We start from the raw sequence: 26,788 nt of genomic DNA on the forward strand, positions 1-26,788 counted from the left end.
ATATGATATAGCATATTAGAAACTAATAATATAAGAAACTATTACAAGAAGTTTATTTTATATATTTAATTTGATTTATATTAAGAGAGACAACACTAGGCAAAGGCATATATTCAATCGGGAAATTCTCAATGATGGCTTTAAAATACTGAGAACACCAATATTTTGCATCTAGTTTTCATTACTTTGAGTTTCAAAAGATGAAAATAGAGAGATTTGGTCACCAGTTTAAAGGTTGATTTGGTTGTCTAATTAATAATATCTTTTTTCTATAAAGTATAAATGAAATAACTTGGATCTCTTTATTGCTTGGACTGTTGCCCTCATTCCTCTCTCTCCCTCTGTCTCTGTCTCTGTTTCTCTTTTTCTTCCCCCCTAAATTTATTTACTCCTTTTTTTTTTTCTGCTTTGTTTCTAGCAACATAGGAGCATCTAAAAGCAAAACTATCTTGGGGAGGGGGATGATAGCAAATGGATGAAAAACTAGCGTCTTGTCTTTGGTGGTTACTATAGCAATAATCGTGATGGGAGATTTTCAGCTGCAAGTGGTTTCTATAACAACATGATAGGGTGCTTTAGAAATAGTCCTGAGGTAAATAGATTCTTTAAGGGTCTCTTAACCCCTTTTATTCCATAAGATTAGCATCCTCTTGAAGGATAAATATTAGTTGGCTTATTTGATGGAGGCCTTAAAAATACTGCTTTTATTTCGTAAAGATTAAACATTTACATTTTTTTTAAAGACCTGGCTTTAGCTGATAGGATCTTAGGCTCCTTCGTTTCAGAAAATAATTGATAGCATTCTTACTTTATTTCTACGTGATGACATTGAAACAATCTTTTTTTTTTTTAAATTTTTTTTCAACGTTTATTTATTTTTGGGACAGAGAGAGAGCATGAACAGGGGAGGGGCAGAGAGAGAGGGAGACACAGAATCGGAAACAGGCTCCAGGCTCTGAGCCATCAGCCCAGAGCCTGACGCGGGGCTCGAACTCCCGGACCGCGAGATCGTGACCTGGCTGAAGTCGGACGCTTAACCGACTGCGCCACCCAGGCGCCCCGACATTGAAACAATCTTAAAGCTATTTCTTTCATTGTATTGACCTAAAATGTGGAAAGCGGTAAATATTCCTCATTATAACATGTATTCATTCTCTCACAGATTATCTGCAGCCTCTTGTTTTAGCGAAATCTTGTATACACTATTATTATACCTGTTAGGTTCCCTGATTGGTGGTGATCTTTCTGCTCTAACAAATGGAGCCCACTTACTCCTTTGTTATGCTATCTAGTGTACTTCACATTAGACATTTTTCCTCTCTAACTTATAATTCACTAAGTATTATAACAGGAAGGTTATGGAATTTTTCTGAGTTTCTTAACTTTTAACATAGTAAAATATAACATGGAAAAAATGAAGACCCACATTTCATACATAAATGTCATTCAGGAGCCCCTTGTTAGTGAAAGATTACTGGGGATGTATGACAAACACACCATACAAAAAGGAATGGTGGAAGGCTGGATTTAACGTTTTAAGAGAAAAAATATGGAAGCTTTAAATTTAGTCACACAATCAGTTAAATTTAGGGATATGGGGATTAAACTTGCTTGGTTCAGTTCAGTAATGAATTATTGATGATCTACTCTAAGCTGGACACTGAAGGTATACATAATGATGAATAAATATGGTATTTTTGTTTAAAACTAAACTATCATATCAAGTAAAGACACTTTGTATTATTAAACAAGATATTGATTGACTTTTTAAATTTGTTGATTTGAAATTAATGAATTATTTGCTTGGATTCATCTTTCTTCTTTCCCCACTTACCCCCAAATATTTTAAGTGCAAGGCATATCCATGCCTTCCTGAAAGAGACGACTATTGGCATATATGAGCAAGGGTGATTTCATCTAAGGGATGATACTTGCATGCACTTTCTACAATAGAGCTATCCTTACACTTTTATTATTTTCTATTTAGGCTACCAACCCCAAATATGACATATTCTATTTCAACTCTCAGAAAGATGTCAGCAACCATGCGTCTCCCTCTGAGTTTTCAAACAATGCTGCGGTATTCTCATTTCCCTGGTGTTCTGTGCTCAGTAATGAAGCCCCAGAATTCATTACATATGCACTTGCCATAGCCTTCTGGGGTAGAGTCTGCCAAATAGGTCCCTGGGAGATCAAGACCCATTCTCCATGCGTGTCATGGGGCTGTGCAGATGAGCTGGGGCACGTCTATATACACCAAGGCCCTGCTCAGTACAGCATGTGCCAGAACATACTGGGCAGGGAGCCATTCATAAACTCTTCGAAATCTTATCCAGACCAAAGGCACAGCGGCATTGTACTTGCTGTGCTCAGTACCACGGGGTTTTTAGCTGAATAAAAAGAAAATGAAATATATTCACAATGTCTTCCAAGTTATCCAGTAACCACAGTAACCTGGGTTTTCCCCAAATCTAGTCCACAACGTAGAGTGACCTGGCAGAAATAAATCATTCCCTCTCTGTTCAAGTGTAGTGAGCCATAAAGTGAGCAGAATAAATTTCGTTGGGGTAAAACCAATTAATCAGCAAACAATCAACACGTATTTATTACACCACTCAGGAGCTAGTATTGAAAGTGGGATCGAGACCCAATATACAGAGCTGTATATGCAGACATACTAAAGAAGCGTATATTACAGTTCCTGTACTTAAAGAGTTCATTTGCTAAACAGAGAAAAATTAAGGAGGTACACAGCTAAACATAAAGTTGTATCTCAGGCCAAGAGATCCAAAGAATACAAAGTTATGGAAAAGATTCATGGAAAAAGTAGACTTCCAAGGATATCACAATTCGAATATACATCATAATTAATAAACTCTTGTAAAGTACTTTTAAATGTCTTTATTTGTGGCTATTACTATAATCATGTCATAAAAGAAGGTAATTTAAATCCTCAAGACTAATGTCTTACTCATAGTTGTAACCACACATTGTTTTTCTAGGTCTCAGTTTCCTGCACAAAAATATGAAAAAAAAAAAACTGTTGAGATCTACATTGTCCGATATAGTAGCCACCATCCTGTGTGGCTTTAAGTATTTGAAATGTGAATAGTTGGAAATGAGATGTGCTACAAGGGTAAAACACACACAGGATTTCAAAGACTTAGTATGAAAAAAAAAGTAAATGTCTCATGAATTTTTAACATGAGTTACATACTGAAATGATACTGTTTTAGTCATGTTTAGTTAAAACTAGATTATTCAAGTTAATTTTACCTGTTTACCTTTACTTTTTAATGTAATTTTTCATTATACTTTTTTACTAGAAGACTTAACAATATAGGTGTTAATACCTAACATTACACGCACATTACATTTCTATTAGACAGAACTTGCTATTTAAAATGTAGCCTATGAACAACAGCAGCAGCATCAACATCCCCTGGGAGCTTATTGGAAATACCTAATCTCAGGCCTCCATCCCAGACCTGCTGAATCAGAATCGGCAATTTAATGAGATCCTCAGTGGTTCTTATGAAAGATAGAGTTTAGGAAGTGCTGATCTAGATACTTTTAAGGTGTTTCTTTTTCTGGATTCTATTTTATTTTATTTTATTTTTTCAAATAGATGTTTTGAAGTCTTTTTGGCACACTAATCTACCATATATTAACTGCATAACCTAGGGAAGTTATTTAACATTCCTGAACCTCAATTTTTATAAAATGGATGTGATACCTCCAGCCCCACAATTTTTCTATAGGGGTTAAATGAGACACCAAGGGTGATACATTTATCCCTAGGAACCAATAAATTGGAGACATTTGTATATTATCAATAATAAAATTGAAAAATTATTCAATTTTTTTCATTCTTATATTTTGGTACACTGTGCAATGGGCTAAAAATTGAAAGGGCTGTTTTCATTTATTTTGCCAATTTTGTGTGTTTTTTTTCTTTAACCCTAACTGTGTATAATATACTTACTTAATGTTCTGGTACAAATCTAAAGGAAAATATTAGAACTTTCAGGCTGACTTTTTAGAATTAAAATTTGACATAGCTAAATTATCCTGACTGGTTTTATAATTAATGTTGAAATTATTATATTTGTTAATCATTGAGCACTGAAAAAAGTGATGGCTTTATAAAGTGGGAAAAATCTTTTTATTTAGAATATTTTTAACTCTGGTGTGCCTGGATGGCTCCATCGGTGAAGCGTCCAACTTCAGCTCAGGTCATGATCTCATGGTTTGTGAGTTCGAGCCCCGCGTGGGGCTCTGGGATGACAGCTGGGAGCCTGGAGCCTCCTTCGGATTCTGTGTCTCCCTCTTTCTCTGACCCACCCCCGCTGTGCTCTGCTCTCTCTCTCTCTCTCTCTGTCAAAAATAAACATTAAAAAAATTTTTTTAAAAGAATACTTTTAACTCTACTGTGGGATTGTCAATTTGCTAGAGGCAAAGGAACTAGTAAAATTTAAGTCTATTCCATAAGTAGAAGAGGTCATTGAAAACCCAGTCATTATTACAGTATACATGGATTATAATAAAGAGTCTAGGCCTGATTAGCTTTAAATGAGTTTAAATCAAAGGAACATGATTAGATCTTCATTAACATTTTCAATGATTGACGTTCAGTAAAAATGACCTTCACGGTTTGCATTGTTTAGTTATGTTGTAAGGATGACAAAGGGCAGGGCATCTTCTCTGAGTTGTGTGTGACTGCAGTGTGCATTTGGTCCAGCACTCTAACCCTAAGGGCAGAGACCAGATCCAGTCTAGACCCTGTGCTTAGGTATGTGGGCTGTGTAGATGAGGACCCAGAAGGTTTGATTCTCATGAGAAAGTGTTGAGAGTAAAAGAAATCTTTAGAGAAGCAGCCCCCTGATTTCATCAGTGATGATATTGATGATCAGAAGTTTTATGTAAAGCACCCAGTCAAATGTCAGTCATGTACAGTGCATTTAAAACATCTTTGTGGAAAAGTTTCTCACTGGTTCCATGGACTCTGTAGAGGAGATAATAGTGAAGGATGTTGAGATACAGGTGAAACCTGTTGAGATACAGGTGACACCAATGAGATTTGGCCATGGTCTTCTCAACCAGAACAGGGAAGGCGTGTTTCAGCCTTTGCATGTGAGTTAATTGTGGTAAATACATAGTTGGCAATATTGGGTTCCTACCAGGATTATGACACAAGATTCTCAGAGAATGTGTGCTGACAATAAACTTGTACTTCCTGGAACTACAAAAACTAGAGACTGTCTTTACAATATTGTATAGTCTCCCTTCTCTTGGATTTATTCCTTTATTAGACATGCTTTTACAAAGCACCAACTATGTACATGGTACTTTGCTCGTCAAGAGGATGGTCCCAAGCTACATACACTTTGGACTTTGCATTGAAAGGAAATAATATTGACTAAATAATTCCTTTATTGCAGGTTTTTACAAGGGAAATTTATGTATGCTATATATATTTTTACCCCTCACTATAATAACAATAATGATCACAATAATAATGGCTGCTAATATGCACTTTGTGCCAAGCACTATTAGGCATGTTATGTACATTAACTGATTTAATCTCCAGAGTAAACCTTGGGGTGGTTATAATTTTTAAGGCACAGAAATGTTAAGTATCTTAATAAAATCCATAGAGTTAGAAAGTGGCAGAGCCTAGATTTAAACCTCCCTCCAAAGTTCATGCTCTTAAGCACCATGCATCTCCTTCTGAAATGAGAACACTGAGGCTCAGTGACACTGATTCTGCTAAAACCACAGATATGGCAAATAGCAGAACTAAAATTTAAACCTCTATCTATGTGACCATAAAATTATACTCTTGACATTACATAAAATTGGCCTTAGTTTGGTGTTGGAGACCACGTATAAAACAATGATTGCCTAGTTTTTGAGGCCATAGGAAAGCAAAGCAAAGGAATGGCCTTATAGAGTTCATCTACTTCTTATTTTAGCTGTTCCACGTGGATCCTATCACACCGTACATCAAAGCCAGTGATTTACCCAAAGATTTGCTTGATTTTATCAAAAGGGGTCAAAGTAAGAACTTCACAGCAAGGCTTAAATGAAAATTCAGGTTTTCTTGCTCACTCATTCATTATTCAACGAGTTTTATTGACTACCCACCATGTGTAAGCCATTTTGGTTACACCCTGAATAAAGATGTATGTCTCCTGCACTCACTTCTCCTGCGATCTGGTCCCATCCCTGGAATGAAATATTGTTCTCTGCAGAAAGCCTGGCTAAAGAAAATTCAACAGGCCACTTTCCTCTTAGAAATTGAAATTCTCATATCTGGAAATTTCTGTTCTATTGCCAGTAGCATCGTTTACACCCTCTGCCTTAGCAAGTCATTATGGATGTAAATAAATTTTTGATTCATGGAAAAATAGAAAAGGAAGAAAGATGAAGCTTTTGGAAAAGACTTGTCTTTGAACATCAGATTTCTTCCTTTAAAATAAGGTACTAGGAAAATAAAGAAGAAACAAAAAAGAATTAGAGAATAAATGAATAACACACACACAAAAAATAAAATAAAACTTGGCACACCCCAAATATTTGCTGTTTAAAATCTAAACTATGGTTGAAAATGTTAGGTGGTTCACCAAAATGTTTAAGAGCCATGCAATCTGTCAAATTTTTGAATGGAATTGAGGATACAGTAAACTTTGAACAAAGAATAAATTTTTCTTTGACAGCTTCATTAAGTCCTCTTTATTAAGTCAATGGTGTTTCAATTTACAGAAATCAACTGTGGCATTTGAAAGGTAGCTTCATAAAATATAAAAAACTGTTTTCTAAAAATACCGAGGATATAAACAAAAAGCCTATGTAAAGGCACGAGTTTGTTGTTGTTTTAATAAAAGCAAATCCAAAGTGAATACAAAATACTATAAAATAACTCATTACCAAATGTTTACTAATTCATCTGTAGGAAAAGATCTTTTATATGGAACAATATCAGAAACCACTCAGAAGTTGCTGCTGGAAATATCAAATTTTATGTTTACAATTCCTCTTTTCCTGTCTCATTTTTAAATGAAATCAGGTTAAACATATATTAAAAATAGAATTAAAATAGGGGCACCTGGGTGGCTCAGTCAGTTAGGCATCCAACTCTTGGTTTTTCCTCAGGTCATGATCTTGCAGTTTGTGAGTTCAAGCCCCATGTCCGGCTCTGTGCTGACAGTGCGGAGACTGCTTGGGATCCTCTCTCTCCCTCTCCCTGCCCTCCTCCTGCTCACTCTCTCTCTCTCTCCCTCAAAATAAATAAATAAACTTAAAAAATCAGAATTAAAATAGAAAAACCCTATGACTTTGTATGTTCGAAACATCATTCTGTACCACAGCTAGCATATCCTTTTCCCCATCCCAGGCTTCTGCTTCCCCAAATCCCTGCCCATCTCTCAGTAGTTTCAGGGGAAAATACAGTAAAATATATGCCCCAGAGCAATGAGAGAAAGCAGCTGTTTTTGTACTGTTGGGAAGTACACTGGGGAGTGTTTTGATCTGACTCATATGAGGCATATTAAAAATTGCCATTTTAATTCGATTTCAGCATTAACAATTGTTCCTTCCCTTCTGCTGACATTGACTTTAAAGTTAGTATCAGTAAAAATGAGAACTAGAGACAGAGGTGGTTAGAGAGCAAATGGGGAGAATTATGTTAGTAAATCCTAAGAAAAGACTAAGTATAGTTGTGATAAGAACGTATTTAAATTTTAAAAAAAAGGAAAAAAATGTCAGTCATTACTCATGCATGCCTCTGTGTGTGTGTGTGTACATATACATACACAAAGTTTACACAGCAAGGGAAATCTTTAAGGTAAGGATTTGGCTTTGACAATTAATCCCCAAGAAATATCCATTGAGCATTTGTTGTGCATAAACAGGCACTGAGGAGAGCAGGTCTTATGAACAGGGAAAGCCTTGTGCAATGCTTACTTTGCGAGGTATTTCCTTGAGCCAAAATTTTGTGGTACTCAAAATATATAGGGAGATGTTAAATATCTTCTTGTGAAAACCAAACCCTGGAGAAAAGATCTTTTCTAAGTCTAACTGATGTTTATCTTCATTTGATCCTAAGCAAGTCTGCGTACTTTATGGGAAAAAATGTCTCTGGCATGTTGAATTAGTTCATCGACAAGCTCTCCCTATAAGGATATGCTTGGGTTTGTTTGTTTTCCAAAATAAAATTCCTGCAGTGAAAATATGTTTGTGGATGATACTCCCCACCTCCCCCCCGCCTTTTTTTTTGTTATTGCTATTGCTATATTTTGTACTAATCTAGTGAATTTTCTATTAGGAATGCAAAACTATCTGTAAACATAACAATAAGAGCTAACATTTATTGAGCACTTATGATATGTCCATCAACCATTTAAGCTAGTGAATCCTCACGAAAACAAAAACTTTAAGAAGTAAATTTTACTCTTTTCTCCTTTTTTTTTTTTTTTTTTTTTTTTTTTTTTTTTTTTTTTTTTTGCAGCTGAGGAAACAGGCCGTGAGCTAGACTTAGTGTAGGTATGTTTTACTTCAGGGACTTTGTTCCTCACCACTACACTGTCCTCTTTGTGACAAATCTCCTATGGTTGGCTAATACAAAAGTTGCCAAACATATTGATCAAAAAAAAAACCAAACACTCGACAAAAATTTCAGATTCTTGATGATGATTTTTAAGTTAGAGAAACACTTGCCTGTTTCATAGGTAAGTGCATTAAAATCATCAAAAAGAAAGGAACAAATATTATTTATAGTAATCTCTGGGAAACTAAAATGCTTTTCCCCGAAATCACCTTGTAGTGTTTCTTTGTTCTGAATAAATATATTCTTCCCTATAATTAAGCTAACTTACCAAAATGGCTGCTTTCCAAGTATATTGAATTATTAGAAAATACACCCACACATACACACACACATACACAATACATTTAATGCTTGGGCATTCATCTCCTTTGAAACTGGTCAAATTAGTTTTTACTTCTCTGAAAAATATTTATATGTATATAAACATGTAAATTTATATATAATAATAGAGTGTATATATATATATATATATATGTATATACACACATATATATGTATAGATATACACAATACCAAAATAGCAAATACAATAAGAATTATGGTAACCATACAAATTTTCTTGTTTTCTCCCGAACAGAGATTTTCAAATTGCTATTCTCAGCCCCTAGGGCTCCTTGGAGTTGTCTTTAGAAAGGGCAGGAGGCTATGTGACTGGGCCACAAGGTCTCCTTCAACCTGAGCTGGTCCACATTACGATTTTGTATACTGGGATTACTCATATTTTCCTTGAAAGAGTACTGTTGTGCTTACAGAAAGAAAAGTCTGAAACCCACAATTCTAGAATTTCTTATAACAGCCAGTAGATGGCAAACTTTACTGCAAGGAAACAGTTTGGCAGACTATCTAAATTGGTCTGAAAATACCAATTGCACTTCATATCCAGTAGTTTCTTGCTCTGGATTTAAATTTTATATGAAAGTGGGGAACAAAATTCTCAATGGCCATTTCCCTGGGAATTAAACTCCTCCAATTATAGTTTTAAGTATTTTTATAAGTTTTGTTCTTAAGGTATTATTACAACGAAAATTACTTCATTGTTGACTAAGTGTTCGCACAATATACTAGGCACAATACAATAATATATATAGATGACAGATTTTTTCAATTAGGTGCACAAAACTGGAATAATTATAACCCTTACTTCATGACTTCATTGGGCTATGCATAGTTTATTTTTATTTCTTTAATTGGCTATTTAGGTATTTTTAATAAGGCAGTAAATTGCAAGTCCTTTGTAAGTTTGAAAAATTATAATTTTATTTTTGAGAGGCAGTTGTCTTTGCTTGTTTACTACAGTCCGCTCAAGTGTCAGTTAATAACGCCTAGGTCATAGGGGGCATTTCCAAGAGGTCCCATTAGCATCTTACCTACGGACACACCATAAACCCAGGAAGCAAGTGTGCAAACGGTGCCAATATTCCCATTCATCCTGGATGAGACCCAGGAAAAGCATGTGCTTGATAGATGATCTTGTCCAGAACGAGTACTGAAAACATAATTCAAGGTGTATGTGTGAACAAAGCGATGGGGGGTCAGTGTGCAAGACCAAATTATAAATATCCATTTTTGCTTTTAAAAATATCTTTATCAAATGTATTCTGTAATACTTTAAAAGTCTCTAAGCATTGTAAGGGAAACACTAGTCCACTTTTTGCCATCCCCATTCCTGCTTCTTACTCCTAATGTGCATTCTCCAGAAGCAACTACTTAAAACTCTTTCAGTTCTTTCTTACGGTTATTATTTATATACTTGTAAATACTAGGCTGAGATTTTCCCTTGCTTTTGATACTGGCATAATCTATTGGAATCCTACTATGCTAAAAGTAGATTTAATTTTCCCGTAGTTTTCAACCACACACACACACACACACACACACACACACACACACACACACCACAGCTCCACTGCTTTGGTTAAATCATGTATTATTATCATTATTGGTATCACAAAGAACTCTCTGCAGTTACACAGTATATTATGATTTCATTTCCCATTTTGTGCAACCTTTTCCCTAGAATTAATACTAGGAATATTTTTAAAAAGAATTTAGTTTTCCATTACTTCTCTATATGGTACTCTGCATTTTCCTTCTTGGAGCTCTGCTTTCTCTTTCAGCACTGGTTAATCTCTACGCTGGTAGCATACCTGTAGTACAGCAGGCAATTTTCAGTAAAATGTTCTGTTTCTTTATTAGAACGCTTGTATGCTAGATTCCATGTCTCTTTCTTGATTTACACTCCCACTTTCACGGAACCTATCTTCTAGAATCTTCCTGAAAAGCGAGTGTGTGAGGTGAAATTTTGAATTTCTGAATCTCTGTAAATATTTTTCTTCTCCCTTAACATTTGATTGACAGTTTAGCTGGGCATAGAATTCTAATTTGAAATTATTTTCTTTCAGGATTTTTAAGGCATGTTTCTAATATCCCCTGGCTTCCAATGTTTCTGCTGATAAATCAGATGTTATTCTGATTTCTGATGCTTTGTAAATGAGTTATTCTCTGTTCCACCTCAGAAAAATGATGAGGCTTGCTGTGGATTTTTTAAAAATTATTTTCCTACAGCACTTAGTAGAAACTTTAAATCTATACACTTGTTTTTAATTATGGCAACAATTTCTGTATTTCTGTCATAATTTTAAATTCCTTCTCCCTCCTCTCCTTGCCTCCTTCCCCCTCCCACCCCATTTCCTTTCTTCTCTTATTTTGTTTTTCTTTTTTAATATTTTTAATGTTTATTTTTGAGAGATAGAGAGATAAGGCACAAGAAGGGGAAGGCAGAGAGAGAGGGAGACAGAATCTGAAGCAGGCTCCAGGCTCTGAGCTCGAACCCACGAACTGTGAGATCATGGCCTGTGCCGAAGTCGGATGCTCAGCCGACTGAGCCACCCAGGCACCCCTGTTCTCTTATTTTGAAACTCCTCCTTGAGTCACTCTCTGGTTCCCTGTTGCTTCTACCTCCCCTTTCCAATCTGTTAGTATTTTTTTTCTAGCATCTGGTAGATTTTCCTCAAAATTACCTTTCAAGTAACTCAACTGGATTTTTCATTTCTACTACTGTATTTTTAATTGTAAAGACCTCTTTTGTTATCTAGAAGTTTATTTTAATAACTTCCTATACTTATTTCATTGCCGCAATATCCTCCCTTAACTCTTTGAATATGTTAAACCTCAAAGTTTCATAATTTTTTGTCCACTCCCTAAACTGTCTTTGTCTCATCCAAGTTACTTAAAAAATATTTTTTTGTGTGTGTGTTCTGTTCTTAGTGTTTTATCTTAAAGGGTTTTCTCCATCTGGTAATCTCATAAAAATATGTTTATATTAAATAAAGAGGTACTACTGTTTCTTAAGCTGATTAGTGGATACAAGGATGTTTGTTTATCATTATTATTTAAAGTATAATTGTAATAACATTTAAAGTATAATTAAAGGATAGCAATTCCCTATATGCATATATACACTTTACATATACTCATATATGTATTTGTTTAAAAAGAGCTATTGGAAAGTTCTTTTATTTCATGTTACAGGACTTTCTAGCTTACTAAATTTATTCTAGAGTGATTGGCCTGGGTCATTTCAATGGGGACACCCAATACCAATATCTGTAAGTATTTTCTTTTGGGCTCATCAAGAGAAATAATTATTTCCTGCTTAGGGAGTAAATCTGGCTGCTGGCATTTTTAGAACTGAATTAGAAATGAGGATGGGGAGGGTCTCACAATTCTGTATGTAGATATTCACTTCCCCCCTGTTTATCAGACCAGAGCCAGCTACTCCCACATCACCAGCACTTGTGCCTTTGGCTTTGAATCGCCTTCATGGGGGAAGGGCAGTCATGTAGTTTCCTGGGATGAAAGATGGAACATGGGAATCTAACTGTACTCTTGGTAAGTTTTCCAAACAACCTTCCCATTTTCAGCACCACTTGAGTACCTGGAACCCCTAATTCCTGAAACTTTCTGGGGTTCCGCAGCATCAACTGGCTTGCTTCTGGGATTCTCTCACCTGGGATTTGCTTATTCTGGTATACTAAGTCTATTCCAACTCATCCATCTACAGACGAGCTTCCACTTATATGTATGAGTGTATGTATATGTGTATTTATTGCTGTCCCCTCAACCTTCCTTCTGGATCTTGTGAGTATGACGATTTCATTCCTTCTTGTCCTTTTTTTCCCCCTAGGACTGTTTCTATGTGTTATTTATTGAGGTATAATTTACATACAATAAAATTAACCCAATTTCAGTGGCAAACACATATGGTCAATAGCTATTACTACAATCATGATATAGAATGTTTCCACAGAAACTCTTTACAATTAGTTTCCTTCACCCACCCCCATTCCCTGGTGACCACTGAGCTGCTTTCCATCATTATAACTTTGCCTTCTCTAAAATGTCTAAATGTCTCATAAAATTGAATCATCCAGCAGATAGTCTTTGTGTCTGGTTTCTCTTAATTAACGTAATACTTTAGAGATTCCTCCATGTTGTTCACTGGGTCAGTAATTTGCCCATTTTATTCCTGAGTAGTAGTCCAATGTGTGATATATTAAAATTTACTTACCAACTGATGAACATTTGGGGTTTTTCCAGTGTCAGTCATTATGAATAAAGCTGCTATGAATTTTGCAAGCAAGGTTTTGTGTGTATATTATGTGTTCATTTTCTTGGGGGAAATATCTAGGTGTGGGATTCCTGAATAAGTGTATGTTTAAATTAATACGACACTTTGAAACTTTTTTCCAAAGTGGCTATGCCATTTTGTATTCCCTCCAGCCACGTATGAGATATGTGACTGATAGAGCAGTACAACAACAGTAAAAGTAGTCTTTTAAGGTATGATGCATTACTAAAGATAAAAAGGATATTTTATGCCTATGAGGGTCAAGCCAGCAGGACAATGTAACCATGTTAAATTTCTATGACACAGGAATATAGTTTCAGAATATAGAAGTGAAAACTGTCAGAACTAAAATGAGAAATAGAAAAATTCATATTCACTGTCAGAGATTTCAATGCATCAATCTCAACGAAGAGAAGCAGAAAAAGCCCCAATGTTATAGAAGTTCTGAATAACACAGTTAGCAATTTGATATAATTGAGTTTTACAGATTTTCCATAGTTCAAAGAAGAAAGAAATCACCATGAAAATCGGAAAATATTTTTATTTGAATAACATTGAAAAGAAATCACACGAAATGCAGTAAAGCGGTGCTTACACAGAAATTTTGTCTTAAATTAATAAATTAGAAAGAATGCCTGAAAAAGTAAATAACAAGCTAAACTGCTTAATTCTTAGTAGAATTAAGAAAATAAAAATGTAAAAGCAGAAATCTAGGACAGAAAACAAAGATCTTCTGGAGAAACTATACAAAGTCAAAGGCCAATATTTGAAAACACTAATATAACTGGTAACACACAGGCAAGAATGATTAGTTACTGAGAGATAGAGACAGAGACAGAGACAGAGAGACAGAGAGGACTTGAATAAGACTTCCATTTTTTCCACACCCTGTGAGCACCTAGTAATGCCAATTTTTGTCACTTGCTCTTTCTAGTGGGTAAGTAGTGATACTGTTTTTAATTTCTGTTTCCCTGATGGCAAATAATGTTGAGTATTTTTCAATGTGCTTATTTGTTATCCCTTCACATCTTTCATGAATTTTGGAAAGGAACAGAATAAAACACTTAATGCGAATATCATCATGTTTACACCAGAAACCCTACCCAGTAAGTATCCTAACTTCCAAAATAATACAGCAAAAAGAAATGGACTTTAGAACCAAACAAATCAGAGATTCAAATCCTTCCTCTCTTTGACACCATTCAAATGACTTAGTCCTTACAAAGCTTAGCTTTCCATCTGTAAAACTCTTTACACAAATATTGTTAGAAATCTATTTTAAAAGTTGCATGGGAAAGGCGTTGGGTATAAATGCCAATTTCCTTCGCTGTCTTCCCACACTAATTCTTTATTTCATGGCTTCAGTGATAATGCTTGATGATTAATGAAGGAAACAACTAACAGCATCACCATCACCACTAACAAAATAAACAAAACAAAAATAAATGGAAAACCAAATTTCATCAATGCCTTCCCTTGCTGGTGCAGTTAAGAGGACAGCTGGAGTATTCAACTGAGTTTTTTCAGCTTGGACACAAGAGCTTTAAATGCTTCCAAAAGTTTGAACTTATTAAATATTTCTTCATATCCCTCCCCATTTCATGCCCCACACCCTCTCACAATTTTCTTAGTATTGCCAAGAATGCCAATACCCCTCATGCGTTAGTTCTTTTGTGTGCAAATAATATCTTTCCTCCCCTTGCATTCATTAAAAAAAAAAAATCTCAAGTACCCTTTCTTCAGTGAGGCTTTTCCTGGTATGCTTTCCCTGACACATATGATTTCACAGCACCCTTCCATGTTTCGGTTGTGACATGTTCCCCCTTCCTTCCAATATGTATGGATACCTGTTACGTGATGAGTAATATTGCAGACCCAGGAAATACAGACAAGGTTTCCTCCTTTCCTCCAAAGAACTAACATTCTAATGAAGAAAACAGAAAACAAACATATACAGAAAAAAATAACAGCATATGTAACATAGCAAATAAAACAACAAAATTTAGAAAAGGAGTTCAGAGAAAGCTCTCAGGAAGTGACACTGCAGCTAAGATATCACATTTGAAGATGTGACAGGAAAGCCAGCATCTGAAAAAAACAAAAAGACTAAAACTAAAGTAAAAGGATGATTAGTTGAGTTTTCTCATAGGGAGTAGAAAATGTTGGCTCTCTGATCAACCCTCCTGATAATATATAAGCATATGTTAATTTCTTTCTTTCTTTCTTTCTTTCTTTCTTTCTTTCTTTCTTTCTTTCTTTCTTTCTCTTCTTCTTCTTCTTCTCCTTCTTCTTCTTCTTTACTGTTTATTTATTTTTGAGAGAGAGAGGGAGACAGAGTGCGAGCAGGGGAGGGCAGAGAGACAGGGAGACACGGAATGTGAAGTAAGCTCCCAGGCTCTGAACTGTCTGCACAGAGCCCAATGTGGGGCTCAAACTCACGAACGGTGAGATCATGACCTGAGCCGAAGTCAGACGCTCAACTGACTGAGCCACCCAGGTGCCCTTATAAGCATATGTTAACTTTCTATGTGTAGGCACTGGAGGAAAATTGTTGGCTGCCAGAAAGACTCCAGAGAAGATAATTATGAAAATATTCTCACTCTTGTACGACACACAAGTCCATCATTTCTTTTAAGTATCTTCTCATCACCCTGCTTGTGGCCACACCAGGTTACAAGAATCACCTCTTCTTTTGCAGGAAGAGAGGGAAAAGATTTGTCATTACATATTTCTCAAAGTTTGCACACTATTTTCTCCCAACAACAGTTGATTTATGTCTCATATCCTAAGAGCAAACTCCCCGTTTTGTAACTTTTTTTTATTACAAGCCTGTACTGTTGCCACTCTTATATTTGTGAGCAATACTGAGAAAAAGAAAGTAAAAATAAGAGAATGATATAGTAGATGAATCCACATGCAAGACAGTGTTTCATGGGAAAATACAATTGAGTTGAGAAATCATAAGGCTTCTCAGTATACACGACTGAGAAAATAACTATGCTGTGATCATAATATATTTATATTTGGGGACAACCTATATGCATATACATAGCTAATGAGTTTGTCGACAAATTAAAGAATTATTGTTTTTCTGTTGGTTATTATTCCAATTAGAATTTCAAAAAAATGTATCCCTAGAACAGAGACGCATATAAAAACACAAGTCCATAGGAAAATAAAAGTGCATGAACTTGACTACATCTGTTTCCTTGCAGAGGGATTTATTTAATCTGTCATCTGTAAACTGTACATAGTAACACTGTGTTGCTATGAGGGTTAGAATAATATATGTGAAATACCTAGCAAGCCTTCAATAAATAGTTGGCCCTCTATCCTCTTTTAGTATTTTCATCTTCCTATCCTTTTCTTTTTAGAATACAAAGGGTAACTGTGACAAAGCAGTCATATACTGAGTCATTCATTTGAATATTAGTTTTAGTTAGGCAATATATTCAGAGACAATTTTGTACGTCATTTCCCAGTATATTCCAGGATCCTCCACGGGAGAATGTGAATTTCAAAAATGTGTGTGTGTGAGACAACTTAACAGTTGCTTCAATGCATTCCATTGCTCACTTGGCCCCGAGAAAGGGAAGTGGAGGAAAAGCAAAGAATCTGAAACCAGCTACTTTTGTTTCTCATTACCAACTATATGACAAACCATCATTAATGAAAGACCTCATCATTGGACATCATTTGCTAAAACTCATCATTAGAATGCAGCCAACTGTATTTCATTAATGAGTTTCTTTGAGGTGCGTGGAAGCAGAAAGAAGATCTTTATTTTTACCCTCAGCCATTTATTTGTAAACATCTTGACATCTTTTATTTCCTTCTAGATTCCTCTGGCAATAAAAATGACACCAGGTGCCTCGCAAGTTCTTGCCGAAACAATTCTACCTGCAGTAATACTTCAAAGGACAACAGTTGCCACTGTTCGGACACAGCGATTGATTTGGACAAAGACTGTGACAACACGAAAGACCCATGCTTCTCCAATCCCTGTCAAGGAAATGCCACGTGTGTGAATATCCCAGGAGAAAGGAGCTTTCTCTGCAAATGTCCTCCTGGTTTTAGTGGGACAACCTGTGAAACTGCCATTGTTTTCTGTGGCACAAGCTCCTGCCAACACGGAGGTGTTTGCCATCAGGACCCTGTTCACCCCGTCTGCATCTGCCCAGAAGGATATGCTGGAAGATTCTGTGAAAAGGGTCATGATCCGTGTGCTTCTAGCCCTTGCCACAACGGAGCCGTGTGCCAGGATGGAATGGATGGCTATTCCTGCTTCTGTGTCCCAGGATATCAGGGCAGGCACTGTGAGCTGGAAGTGGATGAATGTGTCTCAGATCCCTGCAAGAATGAAGCTACATGCCTCAATGAGATAGGAAGATACACTTGTATCTGCCCCCGTGATTATTCTGGTAAGTGCTATCACGTTTGAATACCAGAGGACGTAATCAGCTTTCCCTTTCTTTAATATGACAGAAGCAGAGGTGACTTTTTGTCTTAGCCGCTTGTTTATGAATATGGTCTTGTTAATTCCTGCTGCTAGGAATCAGAAAGCATCCTAGACTACTAAAAGTCCACTGGGCTTAAACATTTGCCAGATGTCACTGTTGTCGTTTTAAATAGAGCCCTTACATTATTTAAATCTGAAGTTCAGTCTAGAATTAGTGGGCCCTATGAGGCCTAGCTTTCCAGGTCAGGGCACTTCAAGTTTCAAGAGAAGATTCCTTTTGTCTTAGCTAAAGTGTGCCTATCAGCTAATGTCCAAAGCCTGACATTGCAGCCAACCGGGAAAGCAGGCCATGGAATGGATACATGTTAGTGGGTTCTAAGGTGTGATCAACAGATCAGTGATGGCAAGGCTGATGTAATATGGTAAATGAGTTAAACCACAATTTTATTAATAAAGAAGTCACTTCTTGTTTAATTTCTTGGAAACAGTAAATAATAGTACCTCATAGCTATTCACCAAGTTTCTGTTGAGGTGGTATTTCAGTACAGAGTAACGAGTTGACCATTCATCCACTAAAAGGTTACATGTTATTTATTACCTTCTCTGCTCCCTATCCTCCAGAACCAGTTACCCATTTAGGTATTTCTTCATGGTGACCATCTCTGATGCACTGTTTCACTCTCTGGATTCTCTACACTAATCCATGCTTTCTCCCATTCATTCATTCTGACTTCTGCTCGCCACTTTCCTGTGCTTCCTGACTCACCTCGTTGTGACATTTTTCACATTTTAATGCCACATTTCCCTTATCGCTTGCCACTTTTATAACCTCCCGTGGTACTTGAATTTCAACTTGCCTTCTCTCAACGCTTTCATGCTTACTTCTTCTTCTTGTCATTCTTTTTCCATGTATGTTAAGCAATATAATTATTTGTAAAGTATTTCTCTTCAAAATGTATACCAGTACGTCATTTTTCTAATATTACACATTCTGGAAACATCTCTTATAAAATAGCCATTTCCCTAGTTGCTCTGACGTGAAATTTGCTCCCTTTCCCTCAATCCTCACCTAAAACGAATATTCAAAATCTATCTGGACATCCAACATGTCTTCCAAATTGAGCTTATCCACTCTGTTACCAGTACCTTGGCTCATGTCCTCATCATCTTGTGTATACTTACTATACAACCTCCTAGATTCTATTTCCGGCCTCTGCCTTCTCCAGGTTGTTCTGAACAGTGCCTCTGAAATCATCCTTCTAAAATAGATCTGAGTGTGCCATTCCCTTCTGAAGAAACTTGAGAGCTTCCCACCACACGAGAATAATTTTCACGTCTCATTAAAAACCCTCCACAATTTGTCCCTTACATTGTAATCGTATCTCCACACCTCCTTCAACCAGAGCATTCCATTTCCTGAATTGTCTTCATCTTCTGTTCAAATGGTTTCCCTCCCTCCCTCCCTCAATTCAGTGTCTACTCTGTGACGTTCTGTACTTTCAGTACTTCATTCAACTCTCGCCTAACTCAAGAAGCATTTCTGATTTACCATCTGCTGAAATAACACTTTTAACTGCAATAGTAATTATTTATCACTTCCGTAGTGGTTTGCGCGTCTATTCATGAACTTTGTCCTGTTCTTCAGAGATCTGTGTTTTTGTCTCGTCCCACTGAAGTATTACTTCCTAAAGGACAGAAGTCATGTATTATGTTTATGCTTTAACTCATCAGTCCTTTTTGGGTATTTATTATATGTCAGTCATTGTATTAAGAGAAGGCACTATTCCCAAAGTGCCCAGCATAGCCAATAATGGCTGCTTAATAAACTGTTACTGAATTGTTTTAATTTTCTAAATTTTTCCATATATTTCTAGACACCCTGTGTGGTAATGAAACTGAGGTAAACATATTAAGAGTTTACCTTCTCTATGCTTTGTGTTGGTAGAATGCTGTGTTAAGTGGAAAATTATTTTATTGATTGCCTTTAATTACAGTACTAAGCTAAAAGTTATGAGGAACAGTAAAGGGGGTTATAAAACAGTACTTATACGTGAAAAGCTCCTTATTTATATGCCAAATCATCATGTCTATTTTTTTAAAACTGAGTTACAGCAATTGAATTTCAATGTTTAAAATTTTTGATTAAAAAAAATAAACTTTTGTGGGGCTGGTGTGGGATTGCTTTTGTTTATAATGGACACATTTAAAACCCACTATGGTTTAATTAAGATAGTATCTTCTATTTCCTGCTGCTAGTACAATATTGCGAATGGTGACTGAAAGAAACAGACATGAGATCAAAGAAATGTTTCAGCCATTTTAGCTACAGTGTTCTTAAATAGTCTCATAATGGCAAAACACAGCTTGAGAAATGACGTTTTACAAGGTATGTTTTTATTTTTTACATTTCAATTAATTGGATTGTAATGAGTCCTTTCAGTGGCATAAATTTAGGCATAAAAGATGTCAAGAGTATATTCCAAATGGGAAATATAGTAAAATTCCATTATAAGACATTTTACTCTACAACGAATTAATTTATACCGTGGATAAATCGTATCCCTGCTGGGCCCCATGAAAATCAATGCCTTTTTCTCACCATAACGTTAGCTCAAAGCCCACAATGAGGTCACCTCCCTTGTCCAAACCCTGGTATAATAGAGGTGTTCCCTATTTGACTATGTTCTTCTCTTGCCCTCTAAGAAATCAACTAACTTTTATTATTTTAGCTCTGTTGACATAAATATAACTTGCTTGCAGAGTTTAAGTGACAGACTCATCAGGCAGTAAGAATTATGTCTGATATTAGCTGGTTAGGCTTATTCGGACACAAAGGTGTGATTTTCGTCTTGATCACCAATCTCCACAAGTAAAATAGCCTGCATTCTCGGAGCTCATCAGTGGTTCCCAGCCCTGACTAGGCATTAGCCATTACCCAGGGAGATCTGAAACAAAGATGCTCAGATTCCACCTTCAGAGAGTCAAATTTAATTGACGATTCTAATGTATAGGTAGGGCTGGGAGCCAGGAGTTTGGTTTATGTGAACTTAATTTAGAAACTTTTCTTGCAATATCCCATCATTTAGACCCACAAGGAGGCTTGCTTTGCTTCAGCGCTATCCCATGGCGACCAGTGTTTGTGGTAATGAATGAGGAACCCAAAGAAGGTCTATAGGACCAAGGCCAATTAATGAGAAACCCAAAGAAGGTCTCTAGGACCAAGGGAAAAGCTGGAGTTGGGAAGGGAAGAAGACTATTAGTAATCAGCATGGATGCATAGATGCTCTGCCTGAACCCAGACCTCCCAATGAATCCTGGAAACCACTATAATAACCCAGCTGCCGTGTGCTACATCCAAATTTAGAGGATCATAAAGAACCTGGCTTACAGGAAAAAGCCTGTGCTCCTCAGTGCAGCAAAGTAAGAAAACATAATAAATTTTAAAAGACAGAGAGAGGGAGAAGAGGGAAAAGAGCAGTAGCCCGCGGAGAGGGGGTTCACACTGCGGGAATCCTTCTCTGTGCACGCCACTGTGCTTCCTACGTGGTGATTCATGAACTGCAGAAATAGGCTCAGAGAGAGGCAGAGCTGGTGAGAAAATGCCAGGCATAAGCAAAAACTCCAACTTAAGCAGAAAGGAAGCAGCTGCAGACTTTTTGAATGGAAAGAATACATGAGCTCGTAGCTGCTTTTAGTTCAAGTTTATGCAGTGTACCGTTCTTTCACTGAGGGCTTTCTTAAAATTAGCAGATTGACAAATGAACAGTTTTCATGTTAGGGTGCCTGAAGCATGAGAAAAATGGGGCTACAAGAGGGCAGGACCAGGCCAATCTGATGCATGATGAAGCAAAACAGTGTGGGAAAATATCTTATTTCCTTCATTAAAAAATAGGTCTTTGGCACAAAAATAATCTTTTGGAAAATAAGAAAACACCATTAAATTTACTTAATGATTGTAAGATGCATCTTTATTTCAAGGATGACAACATACGAAAAATTCATTTTATATTCACGAAAATGTGTTAGTGTATGGAGACTAGTTAGAAGACTAGTTAGCACATGGAGAGACTACTCAGTTAGAAACCCATCCAGACCAGGGATAAGGCATTAGGACCTGGCCAGGAAGAGTGACTGCAGTATGAATGGGAAGGTAGGTGTAGGGCTCACTAAGAAGACGGCTCACTTGGCATTTATTAAAGCCAGAATATTTCCAAGCTTATTTTATCCAAGCAAAACTTGAAATCTCTAACATGAAAAATAAGAATGCATTAAAAGTCCAATTGCCTATTCCAGCTCAATAAACTTATTTCTATCAGTGGTTCTCAAACTTTAGCATGCATCAGACTTACCCAGACAGCTTATTATAATACAGGTTCTGGGGCACCTGGGTGGTTCAGTCAGTTAAGCGTCTGACTCTTGATTTCAACTCAGGTCATGGTCTCACAGTTCTTGGGATTGAGCCCCACACCAGGCGGACAGTGCAGAGCCTTCTTGGGATTCTCTCTCCCTTTCTCTCTGCCCCTCTCACTGCCCACCCCCATCAAAAATAAATAGATAAAGTTTAAAAATACTGTTTCTGATTCAGTAGATTTGTGGTGGGGTCCGTGCATTTTTAACAAGTTCCCATGCAATATTGATGCTGATCTTCTGCTGGTTTGGGGACCACACTTTGAGAAACCACTGATGTAGACAATTATGTGGATTTTCATGTGACAACACGAAAGTGTCTGTTTGTGTGTATGTGTGTAGCATTTTTTGCTAGTAACAGTCCTGGATAGATGATATGGATAAAAATAAGTATCTGTTGAGGGGCGCCTGGGCGGCTTATAGGTTGAGCATCTGACTTCAGCTCAGGTCATGATCTCACAGTTCATGTTTTCGAGCCCTGCTTTGGGCTCAGAGCCTGGAGTCTGCTTCGGATTCTGTGTCTCCCTCTCTCTCTGCCCCTCCCTGGCTTACACTCTGTCTCTCTCCCTCTCAAAAATAAATAAATATTAAAAGAATAAAAAATAAATAAGTATCTGTTGAATTCACCCAGCCATGAATGTTGTCAAAACACACAGACAGGGGCGCCTGGGTGGCGCAGTCGGTTAAGCGTCCGACTTCAGCCAGGTCACGATCTCGCGGTCCGGGAGTTCGAGCCCCGCGTCGGGCTCTGGGCTGATGGCTCGGAGCCTGGAGCCTGTTTCCGATTCTGTGTCTCCCTCTCTCTCTGCCCCTCCCTCGTTAATGCTCTGTCTCTCTCTGTCCCAAAAAAAATAAATAAACGTTGAAAAAAAAAATGTTAAAAAAAAATTAAAAAAAAAAAAAACACACAGACACCCGTATACACTCAGGTGTGTATATAGATTGAGTTCCTGCAACGTGCCAAGCATTGTTATAGGCTCTGTAAATATAAGAATAAAGAGGTGATGAAAAAGTCCTCTTCCATATTAGAGGGAAGAGACAGACACGTATAAAATAGTAATAAATAAAATACATAGTAGGTTAGGTGGTGATAAGCACAGTGGAGAAAAGTAAAACAAATAAGGGGAATTAGGAACTGAACTTCAGGTAGAATGACCAGGGAAGGCGTTACTAAGAAGGTTACACATGAATAAAATTCTAGATAGGTAAAGAAGGGAGTTAGCAAATGTCTTGTGGAATAGCATCCAGGCAGAGGAACAGCAGATGTGAAGGCCCTTAGGTAAAGAGTACTGGAAAGTCTGAGAAGCAGCAATGAAGCTGATGTGACAGGAATGGAGGGAGCAAGGAGAAGACATAATAGGGTCAGACTATTGGGGCTTGTGGGCGGCTGGAAGGACTTTCTCTCTTGCTCTTAATAAGATGGGAAGCTGTTGGATAGTTTTCAGCAGAGGACTGGAATGATTTGACTTACATTTTAAGAAAATCACTCTCCTTGTCATGTTGAGTATATACTGAAGGGGGTTGTTAGGGTAGAATCAGAGCGCCCAATAATACAATAGTCCAAGTGAATGGACTATTATTACATGGGAAAGAACAAAATAAAAGTATCAAGTGTTAACACCTTTCCCCCCTTTAACATTTAATTAAGATAGGAATGAACACAGAAGGATCATGGATCATGCAAAGAAAAGGTGAGCATACCTTCCCTGACCTGCTCTCTATTGCCCTCTGGTGGGAGGTCTAGATTATTCAGGACAGGTCTATTCAGAATAGTTCCAACAACAGTGTTCCTCAGTAGTTTGTATCAACCATATTTTCATACAGTCTTTCACAGGCACACTTGAAACTTATTCTACGCCTTTGAATTACATATAAATTACTCATTTATAATTTCCTGTCAGACCTTCTTCTATTAATAACATTTTATGTTCTTCTCTGTGCCTTCTCCAATATTCCTCATCCGTTCTGACAGACTAACAGGTATGATGTCACTAACTCTGACAGTCATTGGCACTAACCCTGCCCTTACAGTAGCATTTATCAAAAGCACAATTTGAATTTCAGGCAATGAGGAGATTTGAATCTAGGCTTAATGTTCTATCTTCTCTAAATATATTTTTGATCAATTAAATACTTTTTTAATACCTTCTATGACAATTCATATAGATAACTTAATGGTGATGAAAATAATTTGGGGGAAATAAAAATACTGTGTATCATAAAATATAAGCTTTTTCATGAGAAAAATTGTTATTATCATTATGATTACCATTATTATTGAAAGTTTTTGCTGATTACAAAGTTAACAAATAAACCATTTGATGAACTTAAGTCAATTTATTGGGAATAATTATTAACAGTGCATATTTATATAAAGATATGCAATATGTAAGACATGAGTTTTTTTAAATCTTTTTAATGTTTATTTTTGAGAGAGAAAGAAAGAGACAGAGAGCAAGCCAGGGAGGGGCAGAAAGAGGGAGACACAGAATCCAAAGCAGGCTCCAGGCTCTGAGCTGTCAACACAGAGCCCGACACGGGGCTCAAACTTACAGACCATGAGATCATGACCTCAACCGAAGTCGGACACTTAACCAGCTGAGCTACCCAGGCTCCCCCGCTGTAAGACATGAGTTTAAAGGACACTTAAATATTGTTTCTGTGAGCATCTATCTAAATACCTCACATTTTACTCACCACATAATATATATATTCATAACAAATATCTTTCACACCCAAAAGGCAAATAACGGGTAGCAGGCAAAAGAAAACATTTGGATTTCATGGGTTGTATCTTCATGTTATCAAAGGAAAATGACTGTTTTTCTATATGCTCTTAATGATGAAACTGATCATTTCTGTAGTGTCATAGAAAAGAAAATTCACACGTATTCCGGCTTTTGCTCAGAACTAGAGCCATCTGAAACAGTTTTATGAAGAAATGAAGTTTCTGGCTTTGACAAGCGTTTGTTGAAGGAGAGCACAAAGTAACAAATACTATTCACTCAGCAAATATTCAGGACATGCTTCCATGGCACTGGACATTGTGCCAGACCACGGAGACATAAAAATGACGAGGACAAAATTTATCCCTGACGAAATACTCACAGTTTACCCTGGGAGAAGGCAGGCAAACAAAACTTACGATCGCTCTCTGACCTGAATGCTGACTCAGCACAAAGAAAGGAGCCAATGACGCTGCTTCGGATCAGGAAAATCTTCACAGAAAAGGTGGCCTACGAGCAGAGCAGCAATGCATTTCATTCAGGATGTTCAACTGAAACTTCGGCCCTCTGACTACATTTATTAGTACTTTTATTGTATGAATAAGAACGAGCTGAAGAGCAAGGGAGAAGGACTGCAGAGGGTTTAGCGAGGGGTGAATGTCTCTTCTGTCATCTTTGCTTTGACGGCTGGTTTGTGGTTTACCGAGTAGCTGTGAATGGCGTGCTCCATTTTAAACCCCCTCTGTCTGACTACTGCTCTTAGTGATTTCCTAGCCATCAGCAGGGTGGGTGTGCAGGTCTGAGTGAGGAGGGGATGAGCCAAAATATGTGTAGTAATATGAAGAATGGGTGTAGTGGAAAGGCTGTGGAATTTGAGAGCAGAAGACAGGGCTCCCAGTCCCAGCTTTGATGTGTTCTAGTGGTTTCTAAGAAAGTGCTTTGATATTGGTAAATAGTTCTGAGCTTCTGGGTCCTCACTCTAACATACAGGCATAATATCAACTAACTCTCAGGGTCACGGTGGCAATGAAATGATTTACTGAAAGTTTTCCCATAAACTATGAAGCCATGAAAATGCAGGCTGTCACTATTTTAATATCTTCAAATATTGCTACTAGTATAAATGCTAGCGTTTAACAATCTTTACCTATACTTTTTATAGGTATCCTTTTCCTATACTGAATTGCTTTCTTTTTGGAATATATTAGAACCATACTCAGTAACAGATTAACTGAGATCATAATCTCTGTGCTCTATTTACATGTTTAAATGGGAAAGTTGCCATATGTGTAGGTAAGGATTTAATTTCTGAAGCCACCATATCATAAAACCAAGGAGTTAAGAATGTATTAATACTATAACATCTCAAATATTCAGGAATGACAATTATCCTAATAAACAAAAACACAAGAAAGATATTTGTTATGATTAAAACATTATAATGACAGAAGTGTGAAATGTAGAACATTGGCATGGTTAGCACAAAATGCAACTATTACGATTTTCCTATTATGATCCCAAGGAACTTCAAAATTAAGCAAGATAGAAACCATTTATAAAAGTAGAGTGTTTTTCAAACATAGCATCTTGGAGACTTTGAAATGAGTTACTCCGAATTAAGCTTTATATATATCTTACCAATGTTACATACTAAAAATACACAGATACATACATATTAAATATAGGCTACTATTGAGGAAGTCATGCATATTAACTAGGAATATATTTTATTTATTTATTTACTTTTGAGAGAGAGAGCGCGCGCGTGAGTGAGCGAGGGGTAGGAAGAGAGAGAATCACATGAGGGGCAGAGAGAGAGGGAGACCGAGAGAATCCTGGGCAGGGCTCAAGTTCACCCATATGGGGCTCCAACTCATGAACCGCGAGACTCTAAGTAGGATACCCAACCGACTGAGCCATCCAGGCACCCCAGGGATGTGTTTTAAAATAAAATGATG

General features: G+C 36.9%; 1 protein-coding gene across 1 annotated transcript in view; it reads left to right on the forward strand.

The window, feature by feature from the left end:
- Positions 1-26,788, forward strand: part of CRB1 (crumbs cell polarity complex component 1) — a 208,625-nt gene that overhangs the window by 46,746 nt on the left and 135,091 nt on the right. Inside the window, exon 2 of the mRNA XM_047840392.1 lies at positions 17,078-17,659. Within this exon, the coding sequence (XP_047696348.1) occupies positions 17,078-17,659 (582 nt within the window). The remainder of the gene's footprint in view (positions 1-17,077; positions 17,660-26,788) is intronic.

The sequence above is a fragment of the Prionailurus viverrinus genome, chromosome F1 (assembly GCF_022837055.1).
Source record: "Prionailurus viverrinus isolate Anna chromosome F1, UM_Priviv_1.0, whole genome shotgun sequence".
NCBI classification, from domain to species: domain Eukaryota; kingdom Metazoa; phylum Chordata; class Mammalia; order Carnivora; family Felidae; genus Prionailurus; species Prionailurus viverrinus.